The 18912-nt window shown below is 34.5% G+C and overlaps 1 protein-coding gene across 2 annotated transcripts; it reads left to right on the plus strand.

Moving 5' to 3' along the window:
- Nucleotides 1–11459: 11459 nt before the first annotated feature.
- On the plus strand, nt 11460–15925 carry LOC137733790 (auxin response factor 18-like). Of its 2 annotated transcripts, none has more exons than XM_068472976.1 (14): nt 11460–11862; nt 12129–12244; nt 12362–12457; nt 12608–12664; nt 12967–13116; nt 13223–13307; nt 13485–13575; nt 13661–13825; nt 13919–14032; nt 14120–14192; nt 14276–14423; nt 14526–15133; nt 15227–15414; nt 15496–15925. In XM_068472976.1, exons 1-14 carry the CDS (start codon nt 11817–11819, stop codon nt 15635–15637), a joined length of 2079 nt encoding a protein of 692 aa, XP_068329077.1. In that variant the 5' UTR covers nt 11460–11816; the 3' UTR covers nt 15638–15925. The 2 variants fall into 2 exon arrangements, with proteins under 2 accessions (XP_068329077.1, XP_068329076.1); XM_068472975.1 differs by having other exon boundaries at nt 11461–11862; nt 12964–13116.
- The last annotated feature ends 2987 nt before the right edge of the window (nt 15926–18912 follow it).

Genomic DNA, 18912 nt, shown 5'->3' on the forward strand with positions numbered 1-18912 from the left:
TGTTTGCAAGTATCCTTCTATAAGGGATCATGTTCTTCATTTTGTATAGAAAATATGTCGTTCCCATAAAAATAATTATCCTTTTGAAAGTGCAAGTTTCTTTTAGATATGTAAATCTAGGTTTTATTGCTATTTATTAAACCCCTATTAATTTAAGGTACAAAGAATAATATGAGACAAGCAACAATCTTTGAACCCAATTTATACCCTACTCTGTTTGTTAAGGAAAGATGATTCACAACTAAGAAACAATATATCACTTAGTAATGCGGTCTAGTGGTATTTCTCTTTATTTATAAGTAGGCTTAGATTCAATTCTTACCAAAGACGAATTTGAGCCACATTATTGTTAGTATATTGTGAGGCTTAGCTCATTCTCTCACTCTTGATAATATCGTTTTTTCAAAACGAAAAAAATCAATATAATCTTCAATGATACGTAACACTGCACATAATTTATTTGTGATTAACTTATATAAAGGGATTTCATTAAATTTTTTTGAACGTAAGATTTTTCATTCATTGCATAAAGAGCATTACACCGACATATTCATAAACAATTAAACTCACCGTAATTTAGTTACTCGTTATTGTTTTCACATGAATTCTAACCTCAAATGCTCACTTCTTTTTAAAAATTTATCTTGGCACTCGGATTAATTTAGTTAACAATTCTCAATTATTTTATTTAGGGTGCACCTACATCAAAGCACAAAAAAGGGCAAAGGACTAGGGTACCCATGCCTCTGGAGTGAAAGTACCTCCTTAATAATGTGTTAGGCTTTAGGGCAAGCCAAGAAACACAAACTGAATTGGTCTCCATGTGGGGTTTGCAGTCGAAAACAATTGTCCCACCAATCATGCTTTCTTCTCAATATTATATGTCTCGCAACAAGGGCACATCCCTTAACTTTAAGGCCTCTCTCTCTCTCTCTCTCTCTCTCTCTCTCTCTCTCTCTCTCTCTCTCTCTCTCTCTCTCTCTCTCTCTCTCTCTCTCTCTCTCTCTCTCTCTCTCTCTCTCTCTCTCTCTCAAGTTTAGCATGCCAATTATCGATGTGGTGTTATCAAAACATCATCTTTTACTAAAAAAAAAAAAAATGTATGAAAGATAAAAATAGATGCTTGGATAAAACCGTTCTTAAACTTTAGCATGATCTCCTATAAGAAAAGACTAATTATTTAATTTTAACCCAAAGAAATGAAAACAATTCAGAAGATTCTGGCAAGATACCAACTATTTATACAAAAAAATTGTGTCAAATGAAAGCAAAGGAGATGCTTAGGTAAAGATCACGACGACAGAATAAGCCATTTTCTTAGCATTTAGTCACCAATGATCATCCATGTTTTAATTTTGTTTGTCAAATTGGAGGGATCTAATCTCCAATCCAAATGGAATCTGCAGATCTGATGGATAATATTATTCGATTAGGGTTAATTCAACTTTAAATATTATTTTTATTGGAGTAATTATTAGTAATGGAGGAGATCTTAACCCTTAAGAGGTGGGAAGAGTCATTTTTATTATTTTAAGCCTAAATATCATTATTGATCAGAAAATTAATATTGTAAACCATAGCGTTTCCCAGTCTGGAATAATTAGGATCAGAAAATTAATTAATAGTTGTTACTTCAAGTGTCAAAACTTTTCCCTAATTGTTTTGTTCTTTGGATTAGTGGGGATCGAGGAATGAAGATTATGAGTCAAAAAGCTTGCTTAATGTTTGAGAAGATGCATAGCAAGAATCAAATCCTCTTCTGTTGCCTTAATTTAAAGTTGGTTTCTTAAAACATATACCCTGTCATTATCGAATGATTTTTCAGTGTGTTGGAAACACGGCTTGATCAACCAGTTGTATTATGACACTTGATGTACCGGATCATGTTTCTAGCACACTAAAAATTTCTCCTCAATATCATCTAATTGTTATCCACCCAAAAATGCATACACATGAGTCTATACATGATGCATCACTTTCATTTGCCACTTTAATGATATCTTAAAAACCAAGAAATAAACATTTGACGTTGATCAAATGCATCCCAAAACGACAGAAGAATGCCAAAAATTATGGGTTTTTCTTTCATTCAATTTTAAGAGTTATGTTTTTTATGCTTGCTAATATAGCTGGAGTCGCTTTACCTAACCACATTCAAAAAAATAAGTAGAGATGGGGAGAAAAAACAATATACTTATATGAAAGATTAGTGAAATTAATAATTAGCATAATATAAGAATCATTTGGTGCTATATAATAAAACAATAGTGTAGAGCATAGACTATAAATTGGATCCTACTCCACCATGAGCTTTTCTTAATGTATGAAAAAAAATATTCTCATCCGTGGTCATTATTTGCTATATAATAATATTTTGTAAATATTTAGTGGTTGGTTTGGAAGCAATGGTTCTCGTTAACCTTCAAAATTACATTAAATAAATAAGGCTTTTTAGCTAAAATAGTCTCTGAGATTTGCATAAATCTTCACTTTGCTCCATGAGATTTGAAATCAATAGAATTGGTCCATGAGTTTGTCCACCATTAATCATTTTAGTCATTCCTTGGAAAATCTCCATTAAATAAAAATAGAATGACCAAAATACCTTTAATTTTTGTCAAATAATTTTGACTTATTGTTTATTAAATTGAGGGCATATTTGTCATTTTGATCCTTTTAATATAATTTTGCACGAAAAGACCAAAATGATTGATGATGGACAATCTCAGGGACCACTTCTATTGATTTCAAATTTCAAAGACTAAACTGATGTGTTATACAAATATCAAGAACTATTTTGACTAAAAAGCCTAAAAAATAATGACTAAGCAACTAATAACGATTCCCTCCATGGCTCATCTTCCCTTCCCTATGTGTGGTCAAAGAACATTTCAAGGGCAAAACAAACATAAATCTCACACGTGCATGCATACGTATACACGTTCAACTACAAACGTGTTAGCTTGCTATAGGGCGGCTCACTCGGTGGCTTCGTATTTATCCGTATGAGGGGCTCATAGATGGGGATTACTGTTTTCTGAATTTTTACTCAATATTCTTGCTGAGGATGTAAACACTATTATTCGTATTGATTAAAAAAATCTATCATTTTGGAAAGAAAAAAAAAACTACAAACGTGTAAAACTAACCTATATATAAGATCTTAGAAGTATCTGAATTTTATTTCCATGACATAAGAACCACGACTGTTGACTGTTGTAGAATTTCTTACTTGTTTTCTTTAAATTTCCGTACTTTAATTGAGTTACTTAGTCTTCAAATTTGAAAACCCTAGCAACGCCCACCAATCATTTTCCAAATATACAGGAAGCTAATTAAGAAGAATAAAGAGGGTTCTTAGCATCTAATTGGTGAATATTTGAAAAACATTATATGTTGTATATTATTATTATTATTATTTTGTCGTTGTATATTATCTATATATTCACACAACGTGACGTTTTGTGCAGAACTGGTGAATTTATATGTTATCAGATTATCAACGTGAAATCGTCCCTTAATGCTGAGAAGATCACGTATTATATATATTCAAATAATATATTACTTTCATTTCATAATATCACTAAATACTAAAAAAAAAAAAAAAGTTGGACTATATGGCAGATTTATGATTATTTATTTAAAGAAAAAAATGGCAAGATCATGATTAATTAATGGCTTGTTTGGATATACTTTTAAAATGACTAAAAGCGTTTTTAGATAAAATATTTTTTGGTTTAAAAACACTTAAGGTGCTTTCTGCAAGAAGCACCAATTATGTGCTTCTTCCAATAAGCACTTTAAATGTTTTTGCAGAATTTACTTGCATTTTTACTAAGGATTGATTCCAAAAATATTTTCACCAAAAATGTTTTCAATCATTTTAAAAGTAAATCCAAACAAACAATAATATTCCTGGAGATAAAATGTTCTTACAAGTCAGCTGAAAAAGCTCAAGCTGCTTTTGGCATTTTTCTCTCAATTACATCCAAACAAGCAATAATATTCCAGGAGATAAAATGTTCTTACAAGTCAGCTGAAAAAGCTCATGCTGCTTTTGGCATTTTTCTCTCAATTGATTCTTATATATATATAGTTGAACGACATTTTTTGTTACAGTAGATGTTAGATTAGTCACTGACAAGGTTTAAACTCACTCCGTCATACAAGGTTTAACATTTTTCTACCACTGTGATAAGGAGTCACTTGCCAATTGATTCTTATATTCGGTATCGTATGAAATTAATTTATATTAATTTGTTTTTTTTATCTTAATCAATTCTCATCTCTGTACAAGTTGCCAAAGAATATAAAAATTAGAGGAAGGTAGAAAAATATAGGTCAAAATTTATAGTTTAGGGCATGCGGTCCACTGCAAGAGCTGTCTGTGGTTTATCAGCATCAACTTCATTTTAATATTGGATTTGGAACGAAAATAAGATATTGAGATGTTAGATTAAAGAAAATGTACCTCAGTATGTCCGACGATTTGGGACAACATAATACGCACATTAGTTCTATATAATTACATTACATACATACATATATATATATATATATATATATATCCTGTCAACCTGTGTTTCTCATCGATTGATCACTGTCGAATTTATTAGTTATGAAGTGCCCAGTATTTAAGCAAACCATGTCCAAGAGTTATTTCCTTTTTTCTTGATCCATGTGTAGTGGTGAGGAAATCAAATTTATCACTAACTTTTTTTTGTTAAGTGCGCACAGGGGCGAAGCTACAAGAATGTCGAATAAGCTAGGGTCCATCCTGAAATTTCATCAATTTATATATAATGTTTGCTAGTTCATACAATAAAGAGTGTATAGTCCATCAGTGGAGTAGAGTTTAAAGTTTTCAGCAACTCATGAGTTTGAGACTTGTTTATGCAAACAATTTTATGATTTTATTACCATATCTAACCCTTATAACTAGCCTTTCGTTTTACCATATAAGCCTTCTGCCAACAACATTTTGATTTTTCATAACCAATTCTTTTTTTTTTTTTTTTGGTCAGTCCATATAAAACAAAGTCTATACAATCTATAGGATGATCCAATTATGTTGAAGGAAAAATCTCATAATATAGTTTTGAGCTAACCATGACTTTAAATTTTTTTCAAGTCTAATGTGTTAGTTTTTTTTATTTTTTATTAAACCTCGTAAACAAGCTCTGTTCTTATGATATAATCATCATAATACTAAATTTTGCATACAAATTCTAAAGGTCCATCTATCTTGTTTGATTAAAATTTTACATGATAATACAAAAAAAAAAAAAAATCCCTTTGATTGTTCTCCAATTAATTGTACTTGTAACTATTTTTTTTCTTTCTAATTTCTTTCATTTGGCTTGAAGGCCCATTCTGTGAAGGATTTATGGCTCTGCCACTGAGTGCGCATGTGTTTTTTTTTTTTTTAACAAACATGTTAGTCTTACCACATTTATACCATGTTTTTTACCCTACCTCTATTAAAAAACAAATGTGATATAAAAAATCTGATAAGTATAGCATTGTTTTTTTTTTTTTTTTTTTTTTTTCCTTTTTCCTGAAGTATTTGTTTTGCTGAATATATAGCATACGTGCATCCGTGTAATCGGAGATTAATCCCTTAATCTACATCCATTAACTTCATATATTATCAAAGAAGTGCAACACCAAGGAAAACAATAAAGTGCCAAATTCACCAAGGATAATACTTGCACACACATACCCCAACAGGGGATACACATATCTCATCCTTTGCGAATAAGGTATCCTCACTCATGTGTCACATCCCGGCCCGGCGGATCACTTCCCGGGCCCGCTCCACCACCGTAGCACGATATTATCCGCTTTGGGCTTACCATTCCCTCACGGTTTTGTTTTTGGGAACTCACGAGCAACTCCCCAGTGGGTCACCCATCATGGGATTGCTCTAGCCCCCTTCTCGCTTAACTTTGGAGTTCCTACGGAACCCGAAGCCAGTGAGCTCCCAAAAGGCCTCGCGCTAAGTAGGGATGTGAATATACATTTAAGGATCACTCCCCTGGGCGATGTGGGATGCCACAGCATGAATTCTATAATTGAAAATGTTCAATTTCTTACATCTATACAAAAAATCATTTTGAATAAAAAATTGTTTAGTCTTTCAAATATATCAAATAAATGAATAGTTTATCATAAATATGTTACTTGGATGACTAAACGATTTTCAATTCGAGTGAAAGATGATATTACTCCACACGATATGTTAAATTTGAACTATTAGTTATTACATTATTTATTTTTCATAATTGTAATAAGTATTTTTAAAACAAAAAATAATAATAGAATGATGAAAAGTTAGTCACATAAAATTGATTTGAAGCTGTTGTCAAATTTGACGGTAACTCTCTTGCTGCCATTTCATGTCATTCTACATAAGAATTGTTATTTCGGTTGGAAAGCACCAATACTGTCTTTTTTTATTGTTTTGCTAATATGGACTTTTTAACTCCTCATTTAGACCACTCAAACAATGCTAACTATAATTTTATTAGTTTAGTATGAAAATCATCCAAAAGTTATTATAACTAGCCAGTTTAATATGAGCATCTCCAAAAAATGCTAGCTATCCATTGTCCAAATTTTAAGTTTTTTTTCTTCAATTTAAAAAAAATAAAAAAAATAAAAAAGTCTTATTTTTCCTCCAAATTATTTGTTGGGTATTTTATTTGTCCAATGACTTGGAAACAGAATGTCCTGCATCGGAGAGGAAGAATCCGTATCTTTGTGAAAATTTCACAGATTTGTGAATAGTGTTCATTCATCGTATATTATGCAGTCAAAAATCATTTTAAATATTTTTATTTAAAATTAAACACAAGCAGTATCTGATAAAAACTGATCGTACAATATACGATAAACGAACACGATTTATAAATCTCAATGATCCTTATCAAAAGAATCCAGAGCATTGGGGAGAGGAAATACTAGTTGGCTCATGAACACGTGGGTACGGAAAGGTACAAACCACGTGGCTAAGCTTAATGAGACGTGTACGGTGAGACCACACACAGTACTTCATATATTAATGTTTTTTCATCTTTGGGAGTAGGACCGCCAAATAGATCGATTCCATCTCTGATCAAAAAGGTATACTTCAGTTATAATTTATCTCTTTGACAAGTTTAGTAAGCTAGATTTGTGGTTAATGGATGTTGAAATGTTTTTATGAGTCTTTTCGGTTCTTAGAAGGGATGGATAATCGTGACTTGCTATAAGTTGCCTTCCTTTAAAAAAAAAAAAAAAAAAAAACAAGTTTAGTAAGCCACATTGGCCAATGCCCTCTTTGTACCAAGTGCGTTTCACAGCTTAAATCTCAATCCAAAATTTAATTTAGAGTGATTGTTAGATGCAGTTGGGTTTGATTTTGTAGCGATTAGGCTTTAAGCTTATGATATTATTTACAACATTGGTTCTATTTAAGCTTATGATATTTTAATATGAGTTTTAAGTAATTTTCGAATAATTAGTAGGGTTTCATAACTTTCATTGGTTGTGTTTGTGAATAAGGGGGCGTTCTATTAAGGGTTTACTTCTTTTCAATTGATCTGCGTTGCTCGTAATATATGATTTGCAGGTTACAAGAAATGATCGTCTATAGACTAAATTCTCTCTCTGCTCATTCGTCCGACCCATTTGCAAGAGATGTTCACCCCTTATATAGGCCCTCAGCGTGCCTAGAAAGTCTGAGGCTCACCTACTTTACTATTCTGGCATTAAATGAGCAACTTACATAGACTAGTGTGCTGGCTATTATCTCATTCATCAAGACACGTGGTAATGAAGCGACAGTTGTTCAGTCGATATTATATGTTTTTCTGGGCCAATGCGATCGAGCAGTAAGCGCAACCTTGACTAGTCAAATGTAGTCCCCTCGAGTAAGGATCCAATTGCCCATTACATCTTGTCCTAGGCTTCTGCCTTCAAACGGTGACCGACATGTGGCCTGAGTTGGTATTTGAGTAGACTTGTTCCGGAAGCCCTGTGCCATAAAGTTGTCGATTTACCCATATATCATTGTCAGTCAGAAAGTACTTTATGTTGCTTAGTCAAACCAAACTGGCGGGCGGTCGGCTATAGCGGTCAGAAATGCTCCTTTCTAATTCCATTGGGCCCTAGACTTCTTTTTCTTCTTTGGGCATTGATCTCTCTTCAGCTATTCTCGGTCTTTTTTTCGGCCTGTACTATTTTGATGGTCGAAAAAGACCTTGCGTTAACAGTTACCTAATGCAAACTAGTACAGGCTGACATATATAATGGATTTAATGTGAGCATAATGATGCATGTGAACATATACGTGAAGCTGGTCCTAGCTCCAGACAGTACTATACACACTGTGTAAGCATACATGATGAGCGGATAAGTCATATATAAACATGCATGGATAAACCCACGTTCGTTGCGGTGCGGCGGCGCCTGGCTGTGGACATGGGCTTTCGAACGCTCAAAATCACAAGCGTCACAAATCATAAGAGCATATAAAGTTTTGGAATTCTCAAAAATAATGCACGGTAGTAAACATTTCTCAATAGAGGTTCTCAAGCTCATAAATCACATCGTGGTCGTCATAATAATTAATTGCATATTCTAAGTAAAAGCAAAGAATGATATAAAAGCATCATATAAAACCAGTACCAAAAAAATATATATACACACACATATATAATAAGAAAAACTAATAAAAAAGATTCGAAAACTTTAAGTTTTAACGATAAGGACAAAATAAAAAGTAAAATGAATAGTACCAGAATTGACTTTTGATGTAAAAATATGATTTTTCGTTAAAATGAATAATACCAGAATCTTTTTGTTAAAATTCCCTATGTAATATTGTTTAAATGCAAAAGCTCACTCATAGATACACTGTATGGTTGTAACCACCTTGCCCTGCATGCTTTTTGTAATCCTGAGGATAACACTCAAAGTAAAAGAACCTTTATCTAGTTAGTAAACCAATTGAATACTGCGAAGACTACCATTTCAAGCGTTCGAAAACCCAGGTTCGCTGCCATGCGCCGTCGCACGCACCGGCAGGAGATTGGCATGCGCCGTCACGCGCTGGTATAGGTAATGGTCGCCGGCGGTAAAATATTATGACGCCGTTGGTTGGAATCTGAAAGATTCCAGTCACCAGGCATTTGATGAGATTCTGATAGGGAATATACCTAAGAATATTTTGACTCGGATTTGAAAAAAGGTTGGCTTATCATATCGGCACCGGGTTTACCCATATCTAGATTTGTCGAAATCTGGCCTACTCTTCACGTCTGATCCAAGGGCATATTAGAACTATTGGGATTTAGATGAACACGATAATGGTGGTCTCGAGGGTTGATTCCTTGCCGTTCTCTCGAAATCCCCTATCAGCCCTCTGTTTTCTCGCCGAAAACTAGGGAAAACTCCTCCCTCTTCTATCTGCATCATTTGTTCACCAATCCTCACATGAAACAAAAACTACTTAACATAAGGAGAAGATTGGTGGTGGTTTTAGGCCTTACCTTCACCGATAAAGGGCAGGAACTTGCCAGGAAGTTCGGACCTCATTAGTCATTAGAGCTTCTCAAACGATATCTTGGCTTCAAATCTCGAAGGAAAGTGACAACGGTTAGCTCCACGGGAAAGATTAGGTCACGATAGTGATGGTTTAATGGGATTGGTTTGCCGAAGAACGTCGGCTTCGCCATAGTTGTTATGTGTGCAGGTCGGGGAAAAAAAGAAGAAGAAGAAGAGAGAAAGAGACAGAAAGAGGATGAGCCGAGTGAGTGAAAGAGGGAGGTGAATTGTCTCTCCTTCCATTTTCATACTCTTCATTTTCTATGTGTGTAGTCACGGTTAAGCCACATTAATATTTTATATTCTTATTACCTTTTATTTTATTATTTCTATAAAAAATTAATATAAAATATTAACGTAACTTAACCATAATTACATATCACAGGAAGAGCACGAGAAAAGTATGAAAATAGAAAGCCAGACAATCCATTTGTAAAGAGAGTGAGTTGGGGAGAAGTGAGAAAGTGGGTCCCAGTGACCAAAAATCCAATCAGAATAAAATAATAGAAGTGTCCCTAAATGTAATAAAATTACAAAAATACCCTTGAACTCTAAATTCTGTTCTGCTTATGTTCGCACATTTGTATCAACGAGCACTACAATAATATACTAAAAGGATAAGTCACACGTGTCACAACATGGTGGTCAACAAAAGTCAGCATTCTTGCCTCTAGGGATATTGAAAATAGAATAAAATCATGGATGAGTCGTAACAAAAAGACTTTAAACTTTAAAAAATATACGTTTGACATGTTATAGTGTCAGATTGTCAATTTAGATTATTAAATATGTGAATTTTTGTTTGACTGCATGCTACCAATTTACAGATGTACCATATTTCCATAACACTAAATTGTGGATTATAATTTTTGGCCAGGCATGCTACATTGCCAAACTCTCAATCTTAATCATGATTAGGTAAATTCTTATTTCGTTGTGTAAGAAGGAGATGCAACACATTATAATCTTTTTTTTTTTTTTTTTAATTCAACAATATTGCCTGTAATAATTATTTTAAGGATTTTATTTTCCAAATGCCTACATACAATTTTTTTGGCCAACATTAGTACAAATGGGTACAATACTTTTATTCCTTTTATTTTTTATTAGGTCACCAAACCCACACACCATATACTGATAATCACCATTGCAGTCCCAATATCTCACACAAACTGTGGGGTGGTCCAATTATTGGTCTAGGATTTTATTTTATTTTTATTTTTTTCATTAGAGGTATAGGTCCATCTTTTTTTTAAGAAATATTTTTGAGTGTACAATTGAGTTTTTGTTATATAAATTCTTTTGTACGGTCCAAGGTTTCATTTGGATGATTAGTCACCTACCATGTACCATCACTACAAAAGACTGTAACAACATGTCGTGATATGCGACCTAAAAAAGAAATAATTTTCAAACAAACTTTATGTATTTGTGTCACTTGATTAACGATATATTTTTTTGTTTTAATCAACTTTGAGAATTTAAAATGTACAAAAATCACTTCCCAGCTTAAAACATCAGTCAACTCATAGTGGGATGGAATATTATCAAGCACAATTAATTACTTAATTAATTTCTTGAATTTTTCTACTTCTTTGCAGTGGGATGTACTGTCATAATATAATAAATCCCACTAATTTATAAGAGAATGGGAAAGAAAAAATAAATGGGCATATGATAGATAGATCCCATCCCACTCCCAACACCCCCCAATTATATGAGAATTGGAAAATAACATTGGGCTTTTAAGCATTTTGTAATTATAATAATAATAAAATTACTTGAAAAAAGAAAGTAGTTTTGGGGATTTGGAAACGTCGATTCAGTCGCTTGAAAAAACCAAAAACACTCACAGAGGAGGGAGAGAGAGAGTGAGAGAGAGAGGGAGGAGTAAGGAAGGACACCAGGGGTATTAAAAATCACAGTCGTTACAGGGAAAAAGAGAGGAAAAAACTAAAGAAAAAAAGGAGACTAGTACAAGAGGCACTAGCAATAATGGCTGCTTGCATAACCGTTCTGTCCGTTTAGCCTTTTTACTCTCCTTCTTCTGGGTTGCTTCTTGTTCGTAAATGGGGCACGCTATTATGGTATTTTCACCCATTACTGCCCCAGCCTCAGCACCGAAGACCCTGCTCTTTTGAGCTTTCTTCTTCTTCTTCTTCTTCTTCTTACAACTCCTCTGCTCTCTGCTCCTCCGCTGCCCTGAACGACGTCGTTTGAGCTCTTGAATGGCACACCTTGAGTGTGACTCCTCAATTTCTCGTGCGGAAACGGGTGGGTTTGCTGTCTGCTTGGCAAGTTTAGCAGAGTTGGGATAAATTGGAAACGAAATGCAAATGCTAAAAAAGTTTCCATTTTTGGATTCTGGGTTCTGAGCAAGCACAAAAATGCATTCACTGAAGTCTCTAATTTTCTATAAAGTTTTAATCTTTGGCATTTTTAGCCTGTTTTAATTTCTGGGTTTTCCTTTTTAGAACAATATGTTTGTTTATTTATCATTTATTTATTTTTTTTTCAACGGTGTGCATTTTGTTTGATAGATTTGAGAGGTGATGATCTGTATACAGAGCTATGGAAGTTGTGTGCAGGACCTCTGGTGGATGTGCCAAGGCCTGGAGAGAAGGTGTACTACTTCCCTCAGGGTCACATGGAACAAGTACAATCCTTTCCATCCCTTTTGCTTTAATTGTCTCTCAATGGATCAAAATCTGTGGTTTTTTTTGTTTAATTTGTTTTCTTATCCGGGGTTTTGATATTTTCTGGTTTTTTGTAGTTGGAATCATCAACAAATCAGGAACTGAATCAGCAAATCCCTCTCTTTAATCTTCCCTCAAAGATCCTTTGTAGTGTGGTTCATATTCGATTACTGGTAATGCGTTTTGGAATGTAGTTTTCGTGTAAATCCACGGTTTTGGGCGGTTTTTTTTTAATGGTTTTTTTTTATTGAAATTGAAGTTTTTCTTTTATTTTATTTTTTTGGTTTTTGGGATGGTTAATTGAAGTTTATTTTTACTTACAGGCAGAACAAGAAACAGATGAGGTTTATGCTCAGATCACTTTGCATCCAGAAGCAGATGTGAGAAACATGTTTTCTTTTTTGTCTTATTTTATGTTTTGTTCCAACTTCCTCTGTTTGGTTGCTTAGAAGATGGGGAAAAGAATACATAGTCACTAATGTTAAAGTCTTTTAAAATCAGTTGGGATATTATCTCAAATACGAATAGGGGAGATTTCACATTTTCTTAACCTTTTGCACAATTTTCGTAGTAACTGAAAGTGTTTCGTAATGAAACTTTGAAGTTCCAACTCCGAGAGAAGCCTGTAAAGTTATTTTTCCCGATTCTCTTACTCATCTTCTTTTGGTTGGTTTTACAGCAGTGTGAACCTACAAGTCCTGATCCATGCAAACCCGAAGCTCCAAAGGCAACCGTTCACTGGTTTTGCAAGATTTTGACCGCTTCCGATACAAGCACCCATGGAGGGTTCTCAGTCCTTCGAAAGCATGCCACCGAGTGCTTACCTCCATTGGTATTTACTCTCGTTTTCATGCATTTTTGTTGTTTCTACTATGCTAGTGGTCAGTCAGCATTTTCTTCTCATATTTTCATGTGTACTTGTATTTTTATTTCATTAGGACATGAACCAAGCAACTCCAACTCAGGAGTTAATTGCCAAAGATCTTCATGGATATGAGTGGAAATTTAAGCATATCTTTAGAGGTATCCTTTCTGCACCAAAAGCTTGGTTTGTGATGGAATGTGAATGTGGTTTTATATTTGACTGTTGAAATAAACTAATTGAAAGCACTAGTATTATTAGCCATGTTGAATGCTAGGAACTATCCTTTTTTGTGTATGATTGATGGGCTTACATTTCACTTCAATTTTGAATGTTAGGTCAACCCCGGAGGCATTTACTTACCACAGGATGGAGTACATTCGTCACTTCAAAAAGATTGGTTGCTGGTGACGCCTTTGTGTTTTTGAGGTATTTGCTTATGATTCGTTTATCACAATTAATAGGAATGCTTTCATGGTAGAATGGGTTTTTGTTAACACGAACCTGTTTGTAGGGGTGACAACGGGGAATTACGAGTTGGGGTTCGGCGTCTAGCTCGTCAACCGAGTCAAATGCCCTCGTCAGTGATATCAAGCCAGAGCATGCATCTTGGAGTGCTTGCAACTGCTTCACATGCTCTTATGACCAAAACACTGTTTGTTGTGTATTCCAAGCCAAGGTTTGGGCAACGGTTTCATTTTATCTGTGATACAAGATTCTTCAATTAATTGGAAATCCTTTTATTTTATAGCTTTTTCCTGTTTTCTCTCAGGACTAGCCAGTTCATTATTGGCTTAAGCAAATATCTGGAGGCCATTAACAATAAATTCTCCCTTGGGACGCGCTTCAGGATGCGATTTGAGGGTGATGAATCTCCTGAAAGAAGGTGTCTCCATGTCTGTCACCGGTTATGGTCACTAATGTTCTTAATACTCAACTTGATTGTAAATTTCTACATATTTTAATTGCTCAGGTTCCCAGGCACAATAGTTGAGGTTGGGGATTTATCTCCTCAGTGGACTGAATCTAAATGGCGATCGTTGAAGGTTAAGTTGCTAACAAGCTACAGATCAAATGCTGTTTTATTTCTTCCCGTTCATCTACATATCTTTAGTTGTATTTCTTTCAGGTTCAATGGGATGAGCATGCTGCAGTTCAAAGGCCAGACAGGGTTTCTCCTTGGGATATAGAACCTTTTGTAGCTTCGGCTCCATCAAATCTTGCTCAACCAGTGGTAAAGAGCAAAAGGCCTCGGCCTGTAGAAATTTCTTCATCTGGTATGAGAAATAACCGCACTGGATTATTTATTTATTAAAATTCTTTTTCAAATTGTTGGTGGTTCTGAATGTCTTCACTTGTTTGCATAAATTGGACTGTAGAAGTTACCACCAATTCAGCTGCTTCAGCTTTTTGGTATCACAGCTCACCCCAGACCGCGGAGTTAAACCGAGCTGGTGTTCTGGAAGTCCAAACCTCTGGTAGTCAGGTTGTCTGGCCTCTGAGGCAGAAAGAAAGCAATATTAGCAGTTACTCTAGCGCAAGGGTCTGCTCAGAGGGCATCTGGCCTTCTTCCCCGCACGTGGACGTTTCTTTAAGCCTTTTTCCGGACTCAAAGGAAAGCTGCAAGAATGTAATTACGGGGTCTGTGCTCTCTAGCTTTGCCTCCCCAATTTCGTCAAAGCCAAATAATGTCCCGATACATGCCCAGGTGGAAAAAGGGAAAAAATCTGATAGTTCAGGTTTTTGGTTGTTCGGTTGTAATTTGTCAAACAACACTAAAACAACTTGCCCCGAAGAGATAGAGCCAGTGTTTAAAACAATGCCGTCTGGTGCCAAAGGACCAATTCCAGCTGATGCATTTGAATCTGATCAGGGTCTGGATGTTTCAAAGCTGTCAAAGGAGCAGAAACAAGTAATCTTGGAGGCATCACCAAAAGAAACACAAGGCAAGCAAGGATCGACTCTTTCAACGAGAACTCGCACTAAGGTAAAATGTGGACTATTGCTGGTTCTATTTTATCAAAACCACTAGTGAAAATCAGTTGTTTCTGATGGGTAAATTGTTTTGTCTACTGAGAAGGTGCAAATGCAAGGGGTTGCTGTTGGTCGTGCTGTGGACTTGACTGCGTTGAAAGGCTATGATCATCTAATTGATGAGCTAGAGAAAATGTTTGAGATCAAAGGAGAGCTTCGTCCAAAGAACAAATGGGCAGTTGTTTTTACGGATGATGAAAATGACATGATGCTTATGGGCGATGATCAGTGGCCGTAAGTAACCTAACATTCGGTCTTCTGAATTCAATACAAATAAACTGGGTTCTAACTACTTAAAACTTTTTCCAAATGCAGGGACTTCTGTAAGCTGGTGAAGAAGATATTTATATATTCAAGTGACGAGGTACAGAAGATGAACAGATGCAAGCTTCAGAGTTCATCTTTGGATTGCGAAGGGACAGTTAGCGTGGATTCTGAGCATCGATTGGAAACATGATTGGTTCAAATTCCCTTTTTTCGTGTTGCGGTTTTATTCTCTCCCTCTTCTTCTGGGAAAGATAGCTGGTAGTTGGTTTTTCTCATAATAATGTTAGAGCATGCTGTAGGAAAACAGAAGGGCTAGGTGGGATTTTGGGTTTTGTTTTGGTTCTGGGTTAGCAAAGCAACTACTCTTAATCAGGATTAGAAAATGGAAATGTGTCAATACTTGGTGTGGTTGTGGTTAGCATGAGTTGGCCTGTAAAAAACACATAATACATTAAGATGTATGTTTGCCATTTGGTTTCAATTTAGTCCCTTGGTTCTGTTTTGTGGAAAGCCCTTTAGGGGTAAACCTACCTACCGACGGAGATGATATTTTAAGCCATTCACATACTGTCACAGTAGCATCCCCGTTGTGCGGTCAAACGCTAAAGCGGAATAAAAAGGTATTGGAAAAGGAAGAAAAAAGGAAAGAAAAAAAAAAGCTATGGCGAGAAGGTGTGGATGTGTAGAGCAAGAAGTGGGGAGGCAGCAACTTTTGGTCTAAGATGTCTGAAATATGGAGGCAAATGTTGTTTTCATGAAGACCCCTTGTTGCTACGTGGTAGTGGGGAAAGGGTGAAAAAAAAAGCATCAAAAGGTGTAAAATCCAATTGACAAGGACATGGAAGATATGAGAGGATTATCATCATTATTTGTCTTTCAAAATTTCCTTCACCAACTCTCTTTACCAAAAAAAAAAAAAAAAAAAAAAAAAAAAATTCTATGGAAGTGTTGGGTAGAAAGCCACTCTTCCGATTCAAATGTAACGCACACACTGAACAACAAAGATACTAAAATTTGATTAACAATTCAATTTTGCACTTGAGTTCTCGAGTCCAATTCCTCCCTCTCGTCTGTCGCTTGTAGTGAAAAGAAAAGATGTGGGGTTTTCATGCTTTTTCTTATTGCTTTCCTAACTTTTCCAAACTTGGCTTATGTGATCTTTTTCTTGTCAATTGTTGTTATGTCAGATTATTTGCTAACTTAAGCTCAAGGGTACTTAAGAATTAAAGTATTTTAGTATCCATGAAAACGTAGGAAGGAGCTAGGGAAAATGCACCAAACATTAGTCTAAACTTCAACACATTTCAAGAAGGCTGGAAGAGACCCTTTTGTCCATTGCTAATATTGATGATTTTAGTATTTGCATGAGCTATCAGCCGCTGATCGGTGTAAATCTAAAATTGAATCCGCATCCCTCGACGGCTTACCATCCTTGGCCTTCGAAGGTACTAATGAGTGCTAAATTCTTTGAACATTTTTCATGTAATATGGCGTGGTGAAGAACATGTAACATCATAACATTTGTTGCTTTGTTGAAGCAAACAACGTAAATAGAAGATTGATAGTCAATACAAAAGTTACGCGTTTTTGGTATACATGCTATACATATTGAAACTATCCTTTTATTAACATGTTATATCTTCAAACTGTTAACGAAAACTTGAATTTAGTTGTTTAATATAAAAGAGTATCATGTATATGCCTGATTTTAGGGGAAATGAAGTTGGGGAAGATTGTGTCACAGCTCCATGTTTGCTTATATTTGTTGTGCAAAGAGTAAGCAATTATTTGCTTTCGAGCAAGTGATGTATAAGTCATAATAATATTAGTTAGGTCAGCTGATTAGGTTAATTTATAAACTTTTTATTCAAGTTCGAAGTTATATAAAATATTTATCGTCCTGTAAAAAAAAACATAAATAATATAGTTGGTCAATCACCTAAGCTGTCAGAATTCATCCATTAGTGAGATGAATGGATTGGCTTCTAGTGTTTTACAAGATCTATATGCTCACTTCTCTTTTCCCATAAATACGAAAGAAATTTTGGCTATTTTTATGTTTTTTAATACAACGATATACACTAAAGATAAGGTATTTGGGTCGTAAATTATACAATAATTCTGCCATAATAATTTAGATTCGTTGTACATGAAACTCGAATCTAAACACCCAACCCTCCTGGGGCGCCAAAAACCCTTATCATTAGATCAGTAATAGTGAATGACAAAGAAGAGAACCCATAAAATCATTTCTGGATTACAATAGCCCAATGCTAAGAAGCCCTTATTAATTAGCGTAAATACTTTGTGGGGTTGTTTGTTCTGTCGTAAGCATGACTTGTTTGTTTCCACAGGAAAAACGTGTGTGTTTGTTTCTTCTGTTTTATTTTTTTTTAACTTTTTAGAGAGGCATGACATAATTACACTTTAATTATTGTTATCTTACATTCTTATGACTTGTTTATTTCCACTGGAAAAACTTGTTTGTTTCTTCTGTTTTTATTTTTTTTATTTTTTTCATTTTTTAATAACTTTTTAGAGCATAATTACACTTTAATTGTTGTTATCCTTAGACCATCTCCAACCCTTGTGCTAAAACCTAAAATTTTTAGCCCATAAAATTTAGGTTTTAGCCCATAAATAATTTTTCTGCTACTACCTTTTTGGGCTAAATTTTTTAGCATGAGATTATTAAAGAATAAATTTAGATTAATTTATTATTTTAAAGTAATTTAAAAAAAAAAATTATGTACACTATCATAATTTAATCTTATGAACATTTTAACCAAAAAATATTTAAATTTCGATAAATATTGAAAAATCACTAAATTTGGATGAATTTTGAGTTAAATAATTTTTTTTAATTATTTTAGCTGTTGGATTTAAATTTGGGCTGTTAAATTTGATTATATTCAATCTCAACCGTTGGATTTAATAAATCTTGGGAGACATGCCAATGTTGGTGGGGTCCTATTGGTGGTGCCCACACCATTTTCTGGGCTAAATCCTTGGGGGAATTTGGCTTTTAGCTTTTAGCACACACATTTAGCATGAGTTTGGTTGGGTTTGGGAGGGGAATAAAACAAAAAAAATAGCATTTAGCCCAGGGTTGGGTTTGGTCTTAGATTCTTACTTATTGGATTTTGGCAATAATTATGGGTTTAGTGAGTTTTTAGTAATTTTGCCAAACAAGACAAAGCAAATTACATCGACATTGATTATGCTAATTTAGTTTATGAATCGGGATTTATGATACAACGTATTTCAATTTACTTTTACAAAAACTAAGACTTCAATGAGCATTTTGCAATTACGCTATTTTGTTTTTGTTAGCTGTAACGTTGATGTAATGAGAAATAAATATACATTCTTGTTACATGCAAGTTTTACTGCTTTAGCAGTGAGTTGGAGGGAAATAAGTACTTATGAATTTATTCAATTGCAATTGTGCTTATACTATACATG

The sequence above is a fragment of the Pyrus communis genome, chromosome 5, assembly GCF_963583255.1.
Source record: "Pyrus communis chromosome 5, drPyrComm1.1, whole genome shotgun sequence".
NCBI lineage: Eukaryota > Viridiplantae > Streptophyta > Magnoliopsida > Rosales > Rosaceae > Pyrus > Pyrus communis.

What these genes read in the sequence shown, in the direction of transcription:
- LOC137733790 (XM_068472975.1), top strand. Translation starts at nt 11,817, where the DNA reads ATGGCACACCTTGAGTGTGACTCCTCAATTTCTCGTGCGGAAACGG. An exon ending in CTCAGGGTCACATGGAACAA is followed by an intron (nt 12,245 to 12,361) that starts GTACAATCCTTT and finishes GGTTTTTTGTAG; the next exon opens with TTGGAATCATCAACAAATCA. An exon ending in ATGGGCGATGATCAGTGGCC is followed by an intron (nt 15,415 to 15,495) that starts GTAAGTAACCTA and finishes TTCCAAATGCAG; the next exon opens with GGACTTCTGTAAGCTGGTGA.